At 44.2% G+C, this 24,639-nt stretch overlaps 1 protein-coding gene across 2 annotated transcripts; it reads left to right on the top strand.

Annotated features, from left to right (window-relative positions):
- Positions 1-527: 527 nt before the first annotated feature.
- On the top strand, positions 528-24,356 carry LOC149320663 (uncharacterized). 2 transcript variants are annotated; one of them, XM_089504535.1, is made up of 3 exons: positions 528-1,637; positions 4,019-4,142; positions 16,186-24,356. In XM_089504535.1, exons 1-3 carry the CDS (start codon positions 897-899, stop codon positions 17,298-17,300), a joined length of 1,980 nt encoding a protein of 659 aa, XP_089360661.1. In that variant the 5' UTR covers positions 528-896; the 3' UTR covers positions 17,301-24,356. The 2 variants fall into 2 exon arrangements, with proteins under 2 accessions (XP_089360661.1, XP_089360656.1); XM_089504530.1 differs by having other exon boundaries at positions 531-1,637; positions 4,016-4,142.
- The last annotated feature ends 283 nt before the right edge of the window (positions 24,357-24,639 follow it).

Here is a 24,639-nt window from a genome sequence, read left to right as displayed (position 1 = left end):
GACAACAATGCCATGTGATGCCTTTTCTTCACTCATATTCACCATCGGGCCCGGCCTCAATTAAGAAAAAGAGCCCTCCCTCCAGTCCATCTGCCTTGGTCCAGACCTCAGAGGGAGAGAAGAACTGCTGGACCTGATCCCCGTCTCCCCCACCATTCCCTTTTCCTTTTGTGTCGTGTCTTTTTAGATTGTAAGCCCGAGGGCAGTGAACCATCTATTATCCCCTCTGAGGTAAGCTGCCTGGATTCCCAGTGATTGGGCGGCATATAAACAATTATTATTATTATTATTATTATTATTATTATTATTATATTAGCTCTTCTGCTGAGATGGCCAGCTTTCCTGTTGGACCAAATCTTATAGAAATAGATATCCTACCCTAACAAGTCCTAGCAATTCAGTTCAATAAATTCTACTTTTAGCTTCAGCTTTAACTGGAGAATCTAAGGAGTTAGGTAAAATCATGAGAGGGGGAAACTCAAAGGAATAACTAACTTAACTAGTTAATTAACTAGTTAACTTCAATATCTAATTTCTGGTCCCATGTTTTGTTCTTCCATAGGCAGAAAACCCTTGCGTGCTATTATTTTAGAGTTTTTCTGGGTTCCTGTGTGACCCTCTGGATGTCTAGAGGCCCCCACTGAGACAGCCCCCCCGCATGGCATGAAATTAAGCATCTGACTATCTGTGATCAGTTGCCTCTTGTCAAGTCAACGTCCTGATCTGTATAGCCCTTGACCTCCTACTAAATCAAGGTCCTGATCTGGATTGCCCAGAAGATTATGGAATGGTGAAGGCAGCCATTTTGCGAGGGTAAGCTTTCAGCTGGGAGAAGAAGCAGCAACAGACAAGGTCCCCAACAGGGTCTTTTCCTTCAACGTCTTCAAGTCATTAAAATGAAGGAAGAACCAGAAAGCTCGGTCCTTGAACCTGGGATAGGAGGCGAAGGATCGGAAGAAGCGCCACAAATCATTCAGGCTGGGAGTATCAAAGAACTCCTCCACAAGACCTCCAAAAAGCAGTTTACCCAGGTTCCAGGCAAGGGGCTGCTTGAGGAGTGGGAGAACCAGTGGCAGGAGTTCTTGGAGACGCTGGAGTCTCCCAGCTTGGACTCTGGTGACCCACAGCCTCCACAGGCAGAGCCCAGCCCATGGGATGATGCCAAGGCCTTCCTGGCCTCCTTCGAGCAAGTGGCCGAGGCCTGCCGGTGGCCCAAAGAAGAGTGGGTGAGTCGACTAGTGCCAGCTCTCAGTGGCGAAGCCAAGCAGCTCTTTAAAGGCTTGAAGGCCAGGGACAAAGATGATTATGGGAAGGTGAAGGTGGCCATTTTGCGAGGGGACACTTTCAACCGGGAGAAGAAGCGACAACAGTTCCGGCATTTCAACTACCAGCAGGCCAAAGGTCCGAGAGGAGTTTACAGCCGCCTCCAGGAGCTTTGCAACCAGTGGCTGAAGGTCGAGAAACACTCCAAGGAGCAGATCCTAGAGCAACTGGTGCTGGAGCAGTTCCTGGCCGTCCTGCCACCAAAAATCCAGAAATGGGTCAGAGAACTTGTCCCAGAGTCATGCGCTGAAGCAGTGGCCCTGACGGAGGAGTTTCTGCTCATGCAGAAAGAGGCTAAAAAACAGAAACAGCAGGTATATAACCATGTTTAGTCCTGAAAAAAACATTAGGAATTGTGTGTAGTGGGGGGAGCTGAATAGGTTGGACTTACCAGCCATAGATGTGCTGTCAACATTATCCAGGCTTCCCTATCCTCGGCACCTTCCAGATTTGTTGGACTATACTCTCCATCACCTCATATCCACAATAGGGAGTGATGGGCTTTGCAGTCTTAACATACCTGGAAGGTAGTTGGCTGGCTACAGAAATCAGGCATTTCACCATGATGTGGATAATTGCCTTTGGCAAAAGAGGCATTAATTTATTGGAATCAAGGCAGTGATAAAAGAGCTAGAAGGCTCCCAATGCAGAACAGGTCTCACACACCTGTGGTTGTATCACAAGGAGGAACAGTCCAAATGGGGTTAATGGGAACTTGTGTCCTCATTCAAACAACATTTAGTCTTGGTAGGGTTTTAAATCTTGCAGCAAAGATTAAAACCAGGGACTTGCAGCACTAGATCCTTTTTTTGTGACCCCGAATGCCCTCCAACCCTCACCCCTCAATTTATTTGAAAAAGTGGGATTTTTGAAAAATGCATAAAGTGCCCCTAAACACATGAAAATATGCTAAAAAATTTCCCATGAAGCACTCTAAATCCCTATAGTATCCTCAGATATCTCTGTTTTCCTCTGTTCATCCCAAAATAGTGGCAGGAAGTGATATCTAGCCACGTCTGATTGCCATATTGAGAAGTACCAGGAGTGAGAAGACATCGTTTCCTGTCACTTTTTCAGGAGGGATGGCAAAGGGAAACTGAGATATTTGGGCTTCTAATGGAGCAGGTATAGTCCCCTCAGGGGAGGCTTTTGTGGAAAATATGACCCTGGCCCCCATGCGATTGCCCACCCCTGGCTTTATTGTTTTGGGGTCAGGATAGCTGAAAGACCACACCGCTCATGAGACCCTTCTGTAACTTTAAGATCTTCAGCAGAGGCTTTTTTGCTATGTCCCACCACTTTGAGAGAACTATAGCCATCTGTCAGGGGCGCTTTGATTGTGGGTCCCTGCATGGCAGGGGGTTGGACTAGATGGCCCTTAGGGTCTCTTCCAACTCTAGGATTCTATGATCTGAGGGGAACACAAGGAAGGGCTTTCTTTGTAGTGGCCCCTGAGTTATTTATTTACAGTATGTATACCCCACCCTTCAGCCCTAAAGATTCTCAGAGCAGCTTGCACTCACTCCCAAATAGGGTTGCTAGACTGAAAACTGGGGAGGATTCCTGTACCTTTAATTGCCATTGCCAGATTGAAAACTGGAGAGGACTCTTGTGACTTTAAAAGGTATTTGAAAAGTGAATTATAATTTTTTTAAAAAGAGGAAAATTATATAATGAAAGGTAACTGTAGATACAACAAGAATTTCAAACAGTTTAAAACACAATTTTTCCGATTCCGTTTTCTCCTGGTTGTGAAAATTAAAAAAAAAAACTAACACAGGTTCACCAGGCTGATATTTAAAAAAAAAACCACAAACCACTTCTCTACAAACCCTTCTGTTGCCAACTGAGATCCGAAACACACTGCAGAAATAATCCATTTTGAGACTGTTTTAACTGCCCTGGCTCCATGCTAGGGAATCCTAGGAATTGTAGTTTATTGTGGCACCAGATCTCTCTAAAGAGAAGGCTAAATGCTTCTCACAAAACTACAATTCCTAGGATTCCCTAGCATTGAGCGAGGACTGCCTTGAGTCCCTATACTGGAAGGAAGGCAAGATTGATTGATTGATTAAATAAATAATCAGATGGAACTCTTAAGGATGTTTAGGTGACCCTTGGCTCCACCACATTCTCCACATTCTTTTTCTTACTCCGGAAGGGTGAAATTCCATCTCCTGGAACAGCAGTTTACCTTTCAAATAGGTTGCTATGGCTGTTGCCTCCCCGATGGAAAGTGTGGAGATAAGGCAATGGCTCTAATAAAAGGAGTCCCTGTGGCTGAAATTTGGAGCTTGGAAAGTGAGGGAGGACAGGTACCTGTGCCGCACTTGATGGGGCTTTACAGTACTTCATCTTGGTCTAAGAATTAAAATTACAGGAGCCCACCCCAAATCCAAACTGCCAAATTGGAAATTGATTTCCAGTTCAATTCCTGGTTTTATAAATGGATCTAAAATATCCCGCAGAAGGAAAAATGTAGCTCACTGGAGAATGTGGGGGACATTTTAAGTTTAATTTTGTTTAAAGTTTAAGGTTAAAATGTTTTGAATGGGGGTGCTTCTGTGGGTTCCTGGCACCTCTGCTTTAGTGGGATGATGGCTGAGATGGCAACCACATCTGTGAGTTACTTGTATTGTTCACTTTTTCTTGATTTATTGATTTTGCTGCTGAATCCTGCAATGAATTTCAGCAGCCCAAAGCAGCAAGCATGAATATACCTGAAGGAGAAAGCGGATCCCCTATTTCAGAGCAGATACAGAGTTGCAAACAGGACAATAGAAGAATCAGCAGGCCTGACAATGTTAATGCTGTGCAGGGTAAGTTTCCATTTTGTTTATTCCGCAATAGCCAACCTGTCTTTTTATATATACCATGGGTCCTTGTTATCTGCTGAAGATTGGTTCCGGACCCTTTCCCCCCACATAAGCCAAAAAAACAAGTGTGCTCGAGCCCCAATGACTTGAATGTGGCTCATGCATGCGGTGGTGGCGTGGTAGTGGATGCCACAGGCATGCACCCCATACATTTGAATGTGACGCACTGCCCCGCACGGCTCTCCACAGGTTTGAGAGTATGCTCAAACCTGCGTATTGCACACCCGCATATGACGTGGGTGCACTGTACATGCTGAGCCCTTTATCTTACTTCTCCAGGGCCAGCCCCCCATCCAGGAGCAAGAGGGTATTATCTGCCTTGCCACTTAATGGTAAAATAAAGGTTCAGAGAATATAGAAGACACATAGTTATATTCCACCGGTCTGTGTACTGAGCATGCCCAATCCCGCCAATCTAGCTCCAACTTCAGTTCTCTTTTGTCCACCTCAAGAGAAACATCCCCTTTGGATTACTCCTAAGATGAGTAGACCTCTTGTGTATGCTTTTTTCTTTCATTTTTTCTGTATTTTTTTGTTTCTTTATTGACTGATTGGCCTTTTGCAGAGCTTCAAAGCAAGTTTTTTTTTCTTGTTCTTTTGGCCCGGATGGACTCCTTGCTTTTAGGCTTCTTATGGCCTCCAAGTCTTTGTTTAAGCTCTGCACTGATTGCGAACACAAGATCCCCCTCACCGATGGACATTCTAAATGCCCTTTTTGTTTAGGTGGGAGCCATGTCACCAACTGGTGCTCACATTTTCGAACTTTTACTCCTGTCACTCCTCACAATAGGGCACAGTGTTTAAAACTTTTTTGTTGGGAACATTCCCTTTCTGTAGCTGATAAATCCTCTTCTCAAGCCGATCCTTTGGGCTGAATTCCTATTTCCAAACTCCCAAGGATCCCCAAGATATCTAGGCCCTCGACATCGACATCAGGCTTGATGTCGACACTGGCGGCCTCACAGCCTGTTGATTCTGCCTCAACATAGAGACCGTCAACATAGACCGCAGTACAGCCTGCTCCTTCAATATCACAGACGCCATCTGCTGTGAAGTCTCCTGCATTACAAGAAGTACCCTCTGCCTCCCAGGCAAGGCAACACCAGAAAGCCAAAAAGAAATCACGACATCAAGAAATCAAAAAAGAAGCACAAATCTAAAGCTACTGTTTTGCCTATTGCTTCTTTAGCCTCGATGTCTGCTTCAACACCAACACCAGTCTTTACAGCGACATCAGCCCTCAAATCCATTATGGCTTTTTTGATGCTGGCTTCGACACCAACACTGGCTTTGCAGCCCCCCATCTCAGTCAGTATTACAGACTCGATATTGGAAGTTTTTACCTCGGCATCACTGAGTGCTCTACTGCCTTTGGCATTGACATTCGCCCCTTCTGTGCCACCAACGGTCTCTCCTCTGCCACCGGTTCCAACTTCAGTTCCATTGCAGATATTTGCATTGCTGGTTTGGGCTTCCAGGCTCTCCTTCTTGTCTCCAGCCCCTCAACACCGTGATGTGTCTCCTGCCAGGTCCCACAGGTCTCCAACTCCATCTAGAGACCAGATTGACTTGTCAGCGTCGTCTTCCAGGCATTACTACCCTGACTTACTCTACACCTCAGCATCGTATATAGTTCGATATCAAGCTGAAGATTATTGAAGAGAGTGCCCTTCTTCCTATAGGTCTTCCTCTCCATTCTACAGAGATCGATACCATTACAGGGAACCCCACTATGATTCTCCCTGTCAATATTGACCTCACTGTCGTTCGCCAAGTTGTCTGGATTATGAGGCCAGCAGGGCTCCTTCGCCTCCGCCTTGTACTATGGCCATGGTCTCTCGACCTCCTGACTTGCCTGTTCATTCAATGCTGGTGGCTCATATCCTGGTGTTGACATCGATATCGACACCTATACCAGTAGTCATTCCAATTGTTTCGTCAATGACAGTTGATCAGCCTATGCCTCCTTCTGCTGTCACACAGGTGGCTCATCTCTCTACACCTGCACCACTTCCACAATCTACTGAGGCATCTGCTTATGACAGAGAGATGTCACCTCCCTCTCCCTCCCCTGTTATAGCATCTCCACAGGAAGAGGTTGAAGACACTACTCCTCAGACCCCTACTGAAGATGTCTAACTCTTCTCAGATGTGATTCAGAGGATGGACAAGCTATAGGACTTCAAGTTGATGTTGCTCCTAAACCACCGAGAGATCTTGACTTTCATATAATTGATGCCACTGTGGCTACACCAGATGTTCTTTCATTTTTATCCTCTTTGTCAGATGTCATGAACTTGTCCTGGCTTAAGTTGGCTTTTGTGCCACCTGCATCCAAAAAGCTAGAAAGCATGTACAGGGTCCATCCTGACACCGCACCTTATCTGTTCACCCACCCTGTTCCTAATTTTTTGAAGGTTGAGTCTACTTCTGAATCATCTGACAAAACTTACTCAAAACCTACTCTTCTGATGCTCTTTCTGCAAAGGTGGGCAATCCTGCTACAGAGAGGAGGAGGAGAGAGGTAGCTGGGCAGCCATTGAAATCTACAGCAGAGGCAGAGTTGATTGAGCTCACTGCCACAAATTGTTGAAACATCAGGGGCTTTAACGTTAGTGTTTTCTGGAGGATTTTTTTTTCAGGAGGAAGCCCACAGTCCTGTTCCAGTAATTTCCTAAGACTTTTCAGTATGGACACTGACGGAACCATGGCAGTCACCTGCAACACTTGTGGCATGTTTGTCTTCTTGCCTACAGAAGTGGAGAACTTCACATGCCCCAAGTGCAAGTTGGTAGCTCTCTTGGAGGAGAAAGTGCAGCAGTTGGAGTCCAGAGTAGCTAGCCTGCAGAACATCAAAAGGGATTTCGAGGTGCTTGGTAGGAAGCTGAAAGGAATGGATGTACAGGTTGTCATCTCGTCTCTTCTGCCAGTTGAAGGGCACGGTCCAGGAAGGGAGAGGAAAATAGGGAATGTGAACAACTGGCTTCACAGATGATGCTGCCGAGAACGATTTGGATTCTTTGATCATGGGCTGCGGTTCAATGAGGAGGGACTTCTTGCAACGGACGGGTTGCATCTCACACCAGTTGGAAGAAATGTTTTTTGCCAACAATCTCAAGAACTTTGATCAGAAGGGCTTTAAACTGAGTTCCGTGGGGAAGGGAGACAATATTAAGGAAGGCGAAAGGGCTGGAGAAACTAGTCAAACAGACATAGAGGAAACAAGAAAAAAAGTGCAAGGACCCAACAGTGGGAGGCAAAAAAACTTGCACACGCAGCAAGTAAATGGGACCTGTGGTCTGTGATGTCTCTACACTAATGCACAGAGCATGGGAAATAAGCAAGATGAACTTGAACTCCTAGTACAAGAAAGCAAATATGATATAATAGGCATCACTGAAACCTGGTGGGATGAGTCTCATGATTGGAATGTGGAAATAGAGGGGTATAACCTTTTTAAGAGAAATAGGCCAAACAGGAAAGGAGGAGGAATAGCCCTATATGTCAGAGATATTTACACCACTGAAGAGATCCAGGACATCAATCATGGAAGCCAGGTAGAGAACATCTGGATAAAAATTAAAGGGGAGGGAAACAACAAGGATGTTATGGTGGGAGTCTACTACAGACCCCCAAGTCAGACTGAAGAATTGGATGATATCTTTCTAGAACAGATGACCACACAGTCAGAAAAGAGAGATGTAGTAGTGATGGGCGACTTCAACTATCCTGATATTTGCTGGAAGTCAAACTCAGCCAAATCCTCAAGGTCTTGCACATTCCTCACTTACCTGGAAGACTATTTCATGGTCCAAAAGGTGGAAGAGGCAACAAGGGGGTCAGCTATTTTAGATCTGATCCTAACCAACAAGGTTGACTTGGTTAATGGGGTACAAGTGGTGGGATCATTAGGTGGAAGTGACCATGTTCTCCTGGAGTTTGTTATACAGTGGAAAGGAGAAGCCTGGCATAGTCAAACACACATTCTAGACTTTAGGAGAGTGGATTTCAGTAAACTTAGAGAAGTATTGAGGGTGATCCCATGGTCAGAAATACTAAAAGGAAATGGAGTTTCTCATAAGAGAGATACTGAAGGCACAATTTCAGACAGTTCCAGTGAGAAAGAAAAATGGGAGGTGTCTCAAGAAACCAGGATGGATGACTAAGGAAATTTCAACCCAGCTAAGTTTGAAACGGAACATGTATAAGAAATGGAAAAAGGGGGAAATCACCAAAAAAAAAAAAAAAAAAAAAAAAAAAGAATTAAAAGAAATAGTAGGCATTTGTAGGGGTATGTCAGAAAAGCTAAAGCGCAGAATGAACTCAGGCTTGCTAGAGTGGTTAAAAAGAATAAAAAGGGATTTTTTTGGATATGTCCGCAGCAAAAGGAAGAAGAAGGAAATGGTAGGGCCACTGTGTGGGGAAGATGGCAAAATGCTAACAGAAGACAGAGAAAAGGCAGAATTACTCAATACCTTCTTTGCCTCAGTCTTCTCAAAAAAGGCAAAGGGTGCTCAACCTGAGGATAATGGAGCAGAGAACAGAATAGGGGAATTTCAGCACAGATTAAGTAAAGAGATAGTAGAGGAATACCTTGTTAATCTAAATGAATTTAAGTCTCCAAGACCAGATGAACTACATCCAAGGGTACTAAAAGAACTGGCAAATGTAATATCGGAGCCACTGGCGTTCATATTTGAAAACTGCTGGAAAACAGGAGAAATCCCAGCAGACTGGAGGAGGGCAAATGTTGTCCCCATCTTCAAAAAGGGGAAAAAAGAGGATCCTAACAATTATCATCCAGTTAGTCTTACATCAATATCAGGAAAGATTCTGGGGCAGATCATTAAACACAGAGTCTCTGCACATCTAGAAGGCAATGCCATAATCACAAAAAGTCAACATGGGTTTCAGAGAAACAAGTCATGCCAGACAAATCTGATCTCTTTCTTGGATAAAATTACCAGCTTGGTAGATGAAGGGAATGCTGTGGATATAGTATATCTTGATTTCAGTAAGGCCTTTGACAAGGTTTCCCATGACATTCTTGCAAACAAGCTTGTAAAATGTGGGCTAGACAAAGTAACTGTTACATGGATTTGTAACTGGTTGACCGGCCAAACCCAAAGGGTGCTCAACAATGACACCTTTTCATCCTGGAGGGAAGTGACCAGTGGGGTCCCACAGGGTCTGTCCTGGGCCCAGTGCTATTCAACATCTTTATCAATGACCTGGATGAAAGAATTGGGAGCATACCTATCAAATTTGCAGATGACACCAAATTAGGAGGAATAACTAATACCCCAGAGGACAGGATCAAGATTCAAAATGACCTGAATAGACTAGAAAGCTGGGCCACAGCTAACAAAATAAAATTCAACACGGAAAAATGTAAGGTATTGCACTTAGGGCAGAAAAATGAAGTGCACAGATATAGGATGGGGGACACTTGGCTGAATGAAACTACATGAGAAAGCGATCTGGGAGTCCAAGTAGACCACAAGTTGAACATGAGTCACCAGTGCGATGCGGCAGCTAAAAAGGCCAATGCAATTTTAGGCTGCATCAATAAAAGTATAGTGTCTAGATCAAGCTGTATTCTGCTCTGGTCAGGCCCCACCTGGAATATTGTGTCCAGTTCTGGGCACCACAATTCAAAAAGGACATTGAGAAACTGGAGCATGTCCAGAGGAGGGCAACTAAAATGGTGAAAGGTCTGGAAACCATGTCCTATGAGGAATGACTCAGGGAGCTGGGGATGTTTAGTCTGGAGAAGAGAAGGTTAAGAGGTGATATGATAGCCCTGTTTACATATTTGAAAGGATGTCATATTGAAGAGGGAGCAAGCTTGTTTTCTGCTGCTCCAGAGAACAAGACCTGGAACAATGGATGCAAGCTGCAGGAAAAGAGATTCCACCTCAACATTAGGAAGAAGTTCCTGACAGTAAGGGCTGTTCGACAGTGCAACACACTCCCTCGGAGTGTGTGGAGTCTCCTTCCTTGGAGGTCTTCAAGTAGAGGCTAGATTGCCATCCTCTGGGGATGCTTTGATTTGGATTTCCTGCATGGCAGGGGGTTGGACTGGATGGCCCGTGTGGTCTCTTCCAACTTTATGGTTCTATGAATCTTCAGGCCTGTATGAGTGCTTACCAGAAATTTCTCTGGGATAAGATGGCAGCCTTTATTCCTTACTTGCCTGAAGAACAAAAAGCTGCTGCCCTTGATTTTTATACTGAGGCTCTTTCCTTAGTCAACCAGCATATCTACTCCACAGGCTTTCTGTTGACTGAACTGCCAAAAGTATATTTGGTGCTGTCGCTCTTTACCATTACGCTTGGCTCAGATCCACAGACCTCACAGATGAGGCCAAGAAGCATACTGAAGATCTTCCATTTGAAAGCGATAGTCTCTTTGCAGCCAAGACTGACGACTCCCTAGACAAACTTGCTAAGACACGTCTCACAGGCAAGCAATTGGATGTCACGGACCAATGTCAACAGCACAGAAAACAGCAGTGGCGTCCTAGGTCTGCGCCCTCCAATTATTCTAGACCTCGCTTTCAATATAGAAGTTTTTCTCAATAATCCTCCAGGAGGCCTTATAGGCAATGCTACTTCCAGCAGCAGCACGAACAACTACAATCCTCTAAGGAATCTTCTTCCACCAAATCTTATTTTTGATGTGTCTATCAGGATGACACCATCATCATGTCGTCGCATCACCTCAGACACATGGATATTCACCATCATACGTCAGGGTTATGGCATAGAATTCTCAAGTATTCCACCTCTTGGGGTTTTTCGATATTCCCTATCCTCCCCGCCTCTCCTAGATAGATCTCTTCCCTTCTCGACAAAGGTGCCATTCAAAGGATCGCACACAGCTGCAGGCTGGATGGCTATTTCTCCAGGTACTTCACCATACCAAAGAGGGAAGGTGGACCTTGCCCCATACTCGACCTGAGAGGCGTCAACTATTACATCAAATCTCGCAAGTTCAAGATGGTCACCCTTCAATCCATTCTTCCCTGTCTTCATCAAGGAGATTGGTATAATAATAATAATAAAATTTATTTATATCCCGCCTCTCTACAAAATGCAATCGAGGCGTCTTACAAGATAAAAAATATACAAGCCATCTGAAATATACTTTCGATCGATCTGAAAGATGCTTACTTTCACATCGCTATCAGACCTTAGCACTGCAAATTTTGACATCCTTCCCTTCAGCCTCTCCACCGCTCCTCGTGTCTTTACAAAATGTATGGTATTTCCCACCTTTGTATACAAGGTATAAATATTTTTCCTTATCTAGATGATTGGTTGTCGGTGTCATCCTCCTGCTCACAACTGTTCCAAGATGTCCATACCACTCTCTCACTCTTCACTGATTTGGGTCTACCTGTCAACCTCTCCAAATCTGTTCTGGAACCGGTCAGAGTAATAGACTACATAGGCACATTTCTGGACTCTGTCATGGCTCATGCCTACCTGCCCACTAGCAGGGCAGAAGGCCTTTGGGCTCATCTTCATTCTCCAGGACCTGATGAACTACATCCAAGAGTATTAAAAGAACTGGCAAATGTAATATTGGAGCCATTGGCAATAATCTTTGAAAACTCCTGGAGAACAGGAGAAGTCCCAGCAGACTGGAGGAGGTCAAATGTTGTCCCCATCTTCAAAAAGGGGGGAAAGGAGGATCCCAACAATTATCATCCAGTTAGTCTGACATCAATACCAGGAAAGATTCTAGAGCAGATCATTAAATAGAGAGTCTGTGAACATCTAGAAGGCAGTGCCATAATCACATAAAGTCAACACGTTTTTTTCCCCTCCCACTGTTGGGCCCTGCACTGTTTGCCATGTTTCCTCTATGACAGTTTTTGCCTTCCAGAATACTGTCTCCCTGCCCCACATAACTCAGTTTAAAGCCCTCTTGATCAAATTCTTGAGACTGTTGGCAAAAATGTTTCTGCCAACTGGCATGAGATGAAACCCACTGCTTGCCAGAAGACCCCCCCCCCCCCCCATGGAACCACAGCCCATGATCCAAGAATCCAAATCATTCTCGGCGGCACCATTTGCAGAGCCAGTTGTTTACATCTGCTATTTTCCTCTTCCTTCCTGGACCATGCCCTTCCACTGGCAGAAGAGATGAAATGACAACCTGTGCATTCATCTTTTTCAGCTTCCTGTCTAGAGCCTCATAATTCCTACTGATATTCTGAAGGCCGTGGCTTGCAATATTATGGATTCTCACATGAACCAAAAGAAGGGGGTAATGGTCAGTAGGCTTGACAAGTCTTGTAAGCTTCTCTGTCACATCACGGATGTTTGCCTCAGGGAGACAACATACCTCCCGAGACATCTTGTCAGACCTACAAATCACTGCTTCTGAACCCCCTCAGCAAGGAGTCCTCTGCTACGACCACACGCCTCCTCCAAGGCTTAGCAGCGACTGTTCCTTCGGGTGGGACTCTCAGGCTCCCCTGCTCTGTCCCTGAAGTATGTCCATGCTTCTCTTCTTCATCATCCCTGATAAGGGAAAGAGCTTCAAATCGATTCTGTAGCTGCAAACTCCCCAAGCGATCCCTGGTTTCCCTACTTATGTCTGTGACATTCCTCCAGCTGTTTACCTCCTGTGTGTGTGAAGTGACCTCCCCCTCCCCAGCAACTTCCTTTGTGTGGCCATCGTCCAAGACCGTTCATTCCGTTTTGTCCAGGAAAACATCTTGATCCCTAATATGCTGAAGTGTAGCTACCCAGGCCTCCAGCTTCTGGACTTTCTCCTCCAAGAGGACTACCAACTTGCACTTGGTGCATATGAAGCCCCCACCCCACCCCTAGGCAAGAAGACAAACATCCCACAAGTGTTGCAGGTGACTGCAGAAGTTCCTTCAGTGTCCATACTGAGAAGTCTTTTAAAATCACTGAAACAAGGCTGTGGGCTTCCTCCTCAAAACAAAACAAAACAAAAAAACACCCCTGATAAACGCCAACGTAAAAGGCCCCTGATGGCCAGGCCTTTTCACCAATCTCAGTCAGTGAGCAAAATCTACTGGGGATATAACTTTATAGAGATCTCCTGGGTGCTAGTTCGTTCTGAAGGCAAGTTTCTGACTCTCTTCCTCTGAGCAAAAAAACTGAAAAATCCTTTTTTAAAAAAGGAAAATATTTAAAGGAGAACCTCTAAAACAAAATTCCCAGCTCCCCTCTCCTGCCTGTGCTGTACTTTCCCTTGATTGTGAAAATAAGGCATGCGCCTCTGGGAGGACTTATATAGAGCTAGGTTCCTAGCTCCACCCCCTAGTGACTCACAGATGCAACTCACAAAAGCTCCACTCCCTCAGCAACAAACAACTATTCCAAGAGTTTTTTAAAAATTCAAACACTCACCTACTCAAAATGACTGCCCAGAAACTGCTTTCCTTCTCCTTGGCAGGGACCAGGGCATGCTGGGGACAGGTCTCTCTGGGAGATACATTCTTTCTCAGTTGGAGCCACCGCTTCCTGTATACTATCCCTCCACTTCCACTAGTGGCGAGAGTTGTGGCCAAAATGACCAGAGACAGGTCCAACGTAATCCTTTTGGCTCCTTACTGGCTCAGGCAACCTTGGTTTGCTTCTCTACTTCACCTGTCCAAGGGGCAGTACCTCAGACTTCCGAATTTGCTGGACCTTCTCGCTCACTCCAATGGCGCAGACACGCAGTCCTTCACTTGGATCTGCAGTTTCCACATGACAGCTTGGAGGATCCAGCCTTGACTGCCCCTGAACTTCTCAGAGTCCTGTCAGCTTCCAGGAAGAACTCCACCAAACCATCATACTCCTCCAAATGGAGGCATTTTTGTACCTTTGCTGAGGTTAGAGCTAAGCCATGTTCACCAGTTCAACTGTTGACGGCCTTACACTTTCTGCTCCATCTCCGTGATCAGGGACTATCCTCCTCCTCCCTCAAAGTTGGCAAAGTTGCCAACCAGCCCTCTGGCTCGCCGTCTGCTCGGCTCTTCACCTCTATTTTCAAAAGATTCTTCAAAGATCTGCACCATCTCTACCCTCCACTGGCTCTGGGGTGGTCACTTTCTTTAGTGCTTACGCACCTTACTAAGCCTCCTTTCGAACTCTTAGGGTTGGCCTCACTGAGGTTGCTTTCACTGAAAATGGCACTTCTAGTGGCCATCACGTCGGCCAGAAGGTCATCTGAACTTGACTGTATTGCACTCGGATGAGCTCTTCTTGATTTTCTACAAGGAAAAAGTTATCTTCAGACCAGACATTTCCTCCCTCCCTAAGGTGGTATCACCTTTTCACCTCTCTCAGGAAATTGTGCTACCCACCTTCTATCCAAATCCTTCTACGCCTCTGGAAAAAACCATGCACACACTTGATGTTCACCGTACTTTGGCGTTTTATGTTCAATGTTCTGCTGAGTTCAGGTTGACCAACAGGTTGTTTGTTTGTTATGGTGAACCTAGGAAAGGTCACCATGTTTCTTCTCAAAGATTTGCAAGGTGGATAGCTCAGACCATTCTGCTGGCTTATGAGCTGGCCAAATGCCCTCCTCCTGTTGTTGTGCACCCACACTCAATGCCACCTTTCTCGGAGGCTTTCCTCTGCCTGATGTCTACTAGGCAGCTATGTAGTCTCAACCTTCCACATTTGTCCAGCATTACTGGCTTGATTCCAGGTCTCGTCAGGATGCCAGTTCTTTCTTCAAGCCCGCAGTGACTTTCCCACCTGCCACAGGTTAGCTTTTTAGTCAGCCTATTGTGTGAGGCACAGAGACCACAAAGAAGAACGACAGGTTGCTTACCTGTAACTGTGGTTCATCGAGTGGTCATCTGTGCCCTCACACAAATGCACCCTATATCCCCTCAGCCGAGTCCCTGCTGATATTTTTGCAGCGGACTTGAACTGAAGGTGGAGCTAGATTGGTGGGATTGGGTATGTTCAGTACACGGGAATGGGTGGGGCCTCCCGTCAATCTGCTGAGCTTTTCAGCTTCCAAATAGAGTCTCTGCGCAGGCGCAAAACCCTATTGTGTCAGGGCACAGATGACCACTCGAAGAGCCATAGTTACTGGTAAGCAACCTGTTCTTCTCCAGTGCAACCTCTTGTGAAAGATGGCCATAGAGTCGTGCTGAAGGATCTAGAGATTGCTAAAGAGAACATGTTAATCAAATCTGCAATGTGGATGCAGGCTTTGTCCTGCTCTTTACACATGCTTAGTAAGGCATTTTAGAGGCAGCAGCTGTTTACCGCTCCTGATGTAGGCAGGCTAGTAATGTATGTACAGTTGACCCTCTACATTTGCAGCTGTAAAGTCAAAGCTGCAAATGTAGTGGGTCAACTGTACATACATTACTAGCCTGCCTACAACAGGAGCGGTAAACAGCTGCTGCCTCTAAAATGCCTTACTAAGCATGTATAAAGAACAGGACAAAGCCTGCATCTACATTGCATAAATAATCCAGGTTGACAGCACTTTAACTGCCATAGCTCAGTGCTGTGGTATCCCTAGTTTGTGGTACCAGAGCAGGCTGTCAGCAGGCTAAATGTCTCACAAAACTAAAATTCCCAGAATTCATAACATTGAGCCATGGTAGTTAAAGTGGTATCAACCTGGATTATTTTTGCAGTGCGGATGAGCCAGTGAGAAAAGGGGAGAGCAGGTAAACCACACTCATTACTCCTCGACTGTTGAAAAAGCATAGCTCTGTCTGTCTGGTTACGGAAACAGACATCATAAGAAAAGTGGAGGCCAGTGAAAGAAAAACTCATCCCTGAATGCATTTTGGAAGAAGCCTTAAGTGGTTTCTCGAATATTCAAAATGTTTTTTCTTATGCAAGGCATCCCTGGCCTGGTTGTTCCATTTCACAAATGCTTGTTACTAATTATGAATAAAAAGGCTGCAGGAACAAAAAGCTCTTCTTAATTGGTTTGACTTTGCAATTGTTCTCTTTGTCCTGTTTTATTTTTCCAATAGATCTAGTGTTGAATAATCCAGTTACTGATGATGAAAAGAATAACAATAGACAAGAACGGTCTTTGCAAATGAATCCTAAAAATGCATCACCATCAAAGACAGAACATAACATCTCCCAGTGCTGTGAGCCAGCAGAAGCTTCTGGAAGTCATAATGCCACAGAAAAAGAGACAAAGAAAAGCCCCTGCAAAAAAGTTGTCAAGAAGCTGAATAATACCAAGCCAGAAAAACAAAGAGCCAAGAAAGAACAAGCCTCTCCTCCAAATGGCAAGACCTTCGAAGTGAAATCTCCCCTCGTTCTCTCCTTGAGTGTCCAGTCCAAAAAGAAATCCTATAAATGTCCTGAGTGTGGGAAGGCTTTTAGCCGACCTTCACACCTTTATTACCACCACCGGATCCACACAGGGGAGAAACCCTTTAAATGCTCATACTGCAAGAAATGCTTCCGAGTACGCTCACACCTCGTAAAACACGAGAGGCTGCATACAGGAGAGAAGCCATACAAATGCAAGGACTGCGGGAAGACCTTTTGCCAGATCACAAGCATGCAGAGGCACCGGAAAATGCATGTTGGGGCCATGGTCTACAAATGCTCTGATTGTGGGAAAAGCTTCAGTCAGCGTGCCAAGTTCTGCCAGCATCGGAAAATCCACATGAAGGCAAAAACCTACCCTTGCTCTCGCTGCAGGAAGACCTTCAGTAATCTCTCGCTCCTTTATGACCACCAGAAGACCCATGCGGAGCAGCTGACTTACAGGTGTCCTGTGTGTGACAAACCCTTTCGCCACCAATCCAGCTTGCTGAAGCACAAAAGGACCCACACGGGGGAGAAGCCCTTTACGTGCACCACGTGTGGCAAAGGTTTCAGCCAGACTTCGAACCTTCACAAGCACTGCAAGATCCACACGGGGGAGAAACCATTTAAGTGTGTGACCTGTGGGAAGACCTTCACACAAAGCTCCAATCTAGCCCTGCATCTGAACACCCACAAAGGATTCAAGGCATATCAGTGCTTAGACTGTGGTGACACATTCAGCAACCGGTCACATCTTATGAAGCACAAACTGATCCACACAGAAAAGAAAGCAACAACTTCGGCCTCAAATTGCACCTAATTTTACAAGACAAAGAAGTAACTTTTTTTAATTAAAGGCGTAAATCAGGGTGGGCAACTTTGGAAGTTCCAGTTTCTACTCCTCCTGAACAACCAGAAGCAGCAACAATTTCTAGCAAAACCGATAGTGACTATTCCTGATTTCAAACCAACAAAACAATTGTTCTTGCTAAAACAAGATATGGGATATCCCTTGTGTAGATGAGAATCACACTCCTGGAAGCTTCTCGAATTGCAGTTCTCCCACAATCCCCCCCCCTTTTTTTTGTGATGAAGAATTTGGGGGTCACACAAATCATCTTGAGGTCCACAAGTAGCCCATAGGCTGTACAATTCCCACCACTGGCATATATCACTAAATTTCTCTTCTGCTGTTTAATTCATAAAGAAGCATAGCCCAGTCCTCTCTCATGCTGTCTTACAATATGGCATTGATCATTCTGAGCTGCCTTACAGGAAGATTTTCTGAATTATTGCAACAGGATCCCTGTGAAATGCCTTTAGAGAGGTTGGCAGAAAGACTCAGAATACTGCTCTGCTTCTCCAAAGAGGAAAATGTGTCACAGGAGAAGTGACAAGATGGAGAAACACTGTGATTTATTCTTTGAAGAGACTGTCAATAGTTATTGTTGGATGAATTACAGATGAAATTGTTGTTTCTCCAAAGATAGATTCTGTTGGCACTTACTGAGATGGTGAGGATCACACATAAGCTTAAATGGATGTAAAGGGTGCAAAGCAAACATCACAAAGCAGCGTTGGGGGTCACACAACCTCCCTTGCATTGGTCAGCCTTCCAGTAAGTTTAAAAACCCCTATCTTGATTCAGGCTAAAGGTAATACAATGGAATTTTTTGATCAGTTGTAATTCAACATGAGCATAGGACTATGACTCTGGAGATTGTGGTTCGATTCCCCACTCGGTCATGGAAACTCACTGAGTGACCTTGGGCAAGTCACACAGCCCCAGAAAATCCCATGATAGGTTTGCCTTAGAATTGCCATAGGTCAGAACAGACTTGAAGGTACATGACAACAACAGCAATGCAGGTTATTTATTCTGGAGTAGCTGTTGATGTTTCTTTGCTCCAGAACAGAGGCTTGGTAAAAGAGGATCCTGGGAAGCTGAAATCCTCCCCTAGTGTAACTTTCAACAAAACATTGTTCCCAGAACACCGTATGTACCAGAGGTAAAATAAAGACTGAAAAGAATGTCCATGCAAATTTATTTTTGCTGTTCTAACTCTGACATGGCAGCTTGAGCAATGTGCTTGAGTGATGGCTGCAATCACAAAGATTTCCACATTCAGTGGTACCTGGATCGTTCATAAGAAACTTCATAGAATAGATTTGGAAGAGACCACAAGGGCCATCCAATCCAGATGGCCATCCTGCCTGTTTAAAGACCTCCAAGGAAGGAAACTCCACTACACTCCAAGGGAGTGTGTTTCACTGTCAAACAACCCTTACTCTCAGGAGGTTCCTCCTAATGTTGAGGTGGAATCTCTTTTCCTGCAGTTTGAATCCATTGATCTGTGTTCTAGTCTCTGGAGCAGCAGAAAACAAGCTTGCTCCCTCCTGAATATGACATCCCTTCAAATGTTTAAACAGGGCTATCATATCACCTCTTAACCTTCTCTTCTCCAGGCTAAACATACCCAGCTCCCTAAGGCATGCCTCATAGGGCATGGTTCCAGACCCTTCACCATTTTAGTAGCCTTCCTTTGGACACGCTCCAGTTTCTCAACATCCTTTTTAATTGTGGAGCCCAGAACTGGACACAGTATTCCAGATGGTGCCTGAGCAAAGCAGAATAGAATGGCACTATTACTTCCCTTGATCTAGACACTATACTTCTATAGATGCAGCCTAAAATCATATTGGCCTTTTTAGCTGCCACATCACAGTGTTGACTCATGTTCAACTTGTGGTCTACTTAGACTCCATTTCTTCCTTGTCTCCCACTCAGAGCAGAGACTGATTGCTTCTCTATAGACAATGCTGCATCTGCACTGGAGAAATAATCTGGTTTGGCACCAGTTTAACTGTTACAGCTCTATGGTATGGAATTTTGGGAAGTGTAGTTTGTTGTAGCACCAGAGCAGAACTCTTCCCAGAGTTCAATAGCATAACACTTCCTAGAATTCCATAGCATTGAGCCGTGGCAGAGAAGGTGGTGCCAAACCAGATTATTTCTGCAGTGCAAATGCAGCCAGAATCAGATTTCCTTGTTCTCTCTTCCCCATGTGTAATTGACAGCACTAACAGTCCCTCCCAGGGATTGGCATCTGCTAGACATTGTGACTGTGTGTTCACATACGCAAAATCTTAACAAAGAAGGCATAATACATAGGCTGGAATCCTGTATGGTGCAGCATAGCAGTTTTGCTTGCAGAACCCCTATATAGCTGGCCAGTCTTCAATTCCTGGACACTGCCGCTGCCACCATCACCACCTTTCCCATGGCCATTCAAAAAGGTGGGGGATAGGAGAAGCATCCATCAAATGATGTAATGAGCCTGCCTCTGACTATGGGGACATGATAATGATAATGTGTGACTTCAAATCATTTCTGACTTATAGCAACCCTAAGACGAACTTATGCTGGGGTTTTCCTGGCCATATTTGTTCAGAGGAGGTTTGCCATTGTCTTCCCAGTGGGTTTCATGGCTGCGCAAGGGTCTCAGGAGTTACTGTCCAATACTCAAACCACTATGCTGCCCCCCTCCAGCTATTCCCCAAGCACAGAGCAATTGGGAGTGTGGCTGCAGCAACCATATGTTAGGTCTTGGTTGGGGGCTTTGGCTGGTCTGGAGAGAAGAAGGAATCCCAACTTCTGCATCCTCCAAAAGAGACACTATGGCTGCTAATGCATCACAGAAATAAAGTGGTTTGAAACCGCTTTACCAGCAATTGCTCGGTATTACGGGATTCTCGGATTTGTAGTTTTGTGAGATAGTACATCTTCCCTGTCAGAGCACTGTTTTCCCCAACTACAAATCCCAGAGGTCCCTTGCACTGAACCATGGAAGTTAAAGTAGTGTCAAACTACTTTATTTCTGTAGAGTGGCACCAGCCTGAATTACCAGTACACTGGCTGATGCCACTTAACAGGATGTCAGCCGTAATCCACAAGCTTTTAATTTTCAGGGATATATTTTTAAAAATATAGGAAACAATAAATAATGTGAAATAAAGTAAAAACATAGTCTGATCCCATCTAAAGAGGGAAACTTTATTAACTCAAGAAGTATCATCATTGAAATGCAACACCGTTCAGGATGCTTTTAAAATGCCAATAGAACACAGTGACTCTGAACAGGAAGTGAGGCCATCATTTTATCCTAAAGAAGCATTACTTTTTTTGGTCTGACAAAGATGTGGGGAGTGTCATTTTGCATCAACTTAGCACTGAATTAAGAAGCCATTAAGAAATGAGCTACATCTACAATATCATATTGTCCCAGAGAAGCATTTTTTGGTATAGTTGCAGAGCATCGACTCCAATCTGCCAGAGCAAGGATGGGAATGGTACTGTCTTCCAGATGCTGTTGTACTCCAGGCCCCAGCATTCATCATACAATAACTGGCAATGCTGCTGGGAGTTGTCAGTTTAAAACAACATGCATAAATCCCATCCCTGGGCTAGGAGATACTTAGTTGTGAAAAAGTAGTCCTTATGCCTCCTTTGTACAAGACAGTCAACTAAAACAGACCCCAAATTGGTATTCTCCTTAAAATGAGCATATACGGTACATAAGAATATCAGCAATATTATTTTGGGACAAAACCACTGCAGCATCTCTCTTTTCACCCTTTCATAAATATTTGAAGGAGAATATTATAATTACTTGTTTTTAAAAGAATGTTAATGTACCATATATATGGCCATGGCCAGAAAGAGGAGGAGCCTGCCTGCACAAAATATATCCTCCCCATTACACCATCTTTACTAAGGACAGAAACAATAAAATGCAGGCATCTAACATCTCCATTTTTTACTTCTTCTCCTGTTTGGATTGTAACATCTTGCCTGATGAAGAAGCCCGATGGAGCTTCAAAAGTTTGCAACATGGATATTGTGCATTACGGTTGGCCAATAAAGGTATCACTGATGGATTTTTGTTTGCATCAAGACAACTACGTTAAAATTTGGAAGGAAATTAAATGTTACCCACAGTAATGGGCAAAATTGAAATAATCGTTGCTGGATAGAATTTTAGAATGTATTCCCTAGTGTTGTTTTTGTTTCAAACTCTGCTAATTTTTACAAATGATATACCACCTGAACAAATGGTAGGAAGATATTTCAGTTTTTATCTGACAAGGCAAAAAGCTGAGAATGAGAATCAAGATATATCCTTGTTGTTTTGTATGGTAGGTAGACTGAATTAAATTGGAAAATGAAAGATTATGGCAAATGGAGCAAATTTGAGATTTGGTCAGCACGCCTTTCTTTGATATGATAAAGCTGGATAAAGGGCAGTTTAGAATGAAATCTAGCAAGGAATTGGAAACAGAAGGATTGATATTTCATTGGTTCTTATATGGACAATTTGTTGAGGGATTTAAGAGGGACGAAAAAGTGTATGATTTTGAACTGAGAGAATCAGAATTAGAAACTCAACTTTGTTCAGATGATAATTTAATTGCAAAAATGTACAAAATGTTGGTATGAATAGAAATGGCAGCTGAATTGGTGAAAGAATGTATGATAACATAGGAACAAACTATTTAGGACAGTGGGAAAAGGCTTGGACAAAGTCTCTTAAATTTACTGAGTTATGATCTGAAACTAAATTTCTATAAAATGATGTACAGTGGAGCCTTGGTATCCGCTGGCGTTTGGCTCCAAGGCTCTCCGTGGACACCAAAATCCGTGGATGCTCAAGTCCCATTAAATACAATGGCAGAGTAAAATGGTGTCCCTTATATAAAACGTCAAAATCAGTGTTTGCTTCTTGGAATTTATAGATTTTGAAAATATTTTCAAGCCATGGTTGCTTGAATCCATGGATATGGAGGGATGACTGCATAGGTGAACACCAGAAAGCCTTTCAAAGATGTATAAAAATGTTACAAACAAATGCTGCAAGTGTAATTTAAAGGTTATCGTATGTGGTGGTTATACAATAAAGCTCAGAAATTTGGGATTCAGATTCATGTAATATTGGAGGACAATGATAATAAATTTCCAGAAGAGCCCTGATTTTTATTTATTGGAAAAGTTGGAAGGATAGATTGAAAGGAAATATGGAAGAACTCTACAATACATGACTGAGACAGTGATAATCACTTAGAATTAGGGGGAAAGCTGTTACTCCAACTCAAGAGGATTGACTGGTGAAAATTTACGCAGATTGGCACGTGAGAATCTAAAGGTATATTATAGGGAAGGTTTTAAGATTCATGACCAGTCTTGTAGGTAAATCCCACAGCTGCTAGCCTGGAAGGTAAATTAGTAATCTGCTTTTCCACAGTGGCTACAGAGGAGGAAAATGTTAAGTGGGCAGCTGTGACAGGTCTGGCAGACAATTTCTGTCCCTGGGACCCTCCAAGGGCCAAAGAGATAGCCAGTGCTGGACTGCTTCTCCCCTAATTCCTTATTGGCTATACTGGCTAGGATTAATGGGAATTGCAGACACAAATCCAGAGGTCTACAGTTGCCCATCTCTAAGAGAGAGGAAAAGATCTCAATGCCATCATTACAATTAATAGGAATAGTATATTTATTTATTAATATTACTATCACCATTATTACTATTAATCATAATTGACATTATCATTACAAACATACCTCAGTGTGTTAACTGACAAAGAAGCACCTTTTTACAAAGTCTTGTTATGCCCAACCTCCCCATTTTTCTCTTGCCCGCTGTCTAGCTGTAAGTCTCTTTTTTTTAGCATTGGGAGGATAGTGAAGGTAGGCTCAAGAAACACAGACTTTGGGTATTCTAGAATATGGTTTCATAGGGGCGTTACAGGCCGTCTGAAAGCGGCGGTCTGCCGGCGCTGCCGGTTGCCACGTCCGGGAACTGCAGCAGTCAAACCACGCAGTTCCCAGACATGGCAAAAAGAAGTCCGGAAATGGCGCTTCTTTCTGCGGCCCAGAAGTGGTGCCGCAAGTGCCCAATGGCGCACCCACGGTGTCACTTCTGCCATGCAACGTGCGGACGCTACGTTCCGCAACATCAAGATGGCAGCGCCCGTGTGGAACGGGCACCGCCATTTTGTACATACCCAGTACACACTAGGGTTAGGGGCGTGCGTAAAGCATGCCCTTTCCTAACCCTAGTACGTACTGGGTACGTACTTTACATCCGTTTGTAACGGGCCATAGCCTGAAAATCTCACAAAAAACTATGGTTGCTGACCTTGAAAGCCTTCAACTTCACATTATACAGTCGCCCCTCCGTTTTCGCGGACTTGGAATCTGCGTCTCTCATTTAAGCACGAGTGGCAAATGGAGGGGGATAAAATGGGGTGCACGCACCACCATTCAAGCCAATGGGGCTTGAATGTTGGCAATTTTGGTTTTTGTGGGGAACGGATCCCCGCGAAATTGGAGGGGAGACTGTAGAATCATAGAGTTGGAAGGGACCTCAAGGGCCACCCAGTCCAACACCCTGCCATAGAAGAACTCACAATCAAAGCATCCCAGATGGCCATCCAGTCTCTGTTTAAAGACCTCCAAAGGAGGAGACTCCACCACATTGGGCACCTTTTATGTTCTGCTCCACTGGAGCATCATGTAGATCACACAGCATCTTGCTATAAAGAGTTTCTGCCACACTTTGCAGATAAAATCACTCAGATCTGCAGAAAACAATTTTCAGTGGGGATGGGGTGGGGTGCGTCGCCTTTGGGGCTGAAGGGCAGGGTATAAATACCATAAATAAATAGTGTTTGTGTCTTATTTTATTATGTTTTAAATGTCCTTTGTATCTTGTGTTTTTTTTTTAATCAAAGTTTGGTTGGTGTTGTAACTTTCATACCAAGGGTTTTTTTAAACTATTGTTTTTAAAACTGTACACCTCCTTGAATCCTGGGCTGGAAGAAAGGTAAGATATAAATTAAATTTTAAAAAATCACTCAGCGCAGGAATCCTTACTTTATAGTACGCATGCATAAGATTGCACTAACATAGGCCTTCAATACAGAGATTTGCCACAATGCAGAAATAATGCAGATTGACACCACTTGAACTATCATGGCTCCATCCTGTGGAATCCTGGGATTTGTAGTTTGGCAAGGTATTCAGTCTGGTCTGGCAGAAAGCTCTGGTGTCTCACCAAACTATAAATCCCAGGATTCTATTGGATACAGTCGTGGCAATTAAA

This window comes from Sceloporus occidentalis, unplaced genomic scaffold (genome assembly GCF_023333645.1).
Source record: "Sceloporus occidentalis isolate IW3139 unplaced genomic scaffold, rSceOcc1.0.p SCAF_1, whole genome shotgun sequence".
In the NCBI taxonomy this organism is placed as follows: domain Eukaryota; kingdom Metazoa; phylum Chordata; class Lepidosauria; order Squamata; family Phrynosomatidae; genus Sceloporus; species Sceloporus occidentalis.
Note: the sequence above shows the minus strand (reverse complement) of the source record. Positions and strands in the feature narration are given on the sequence as shown.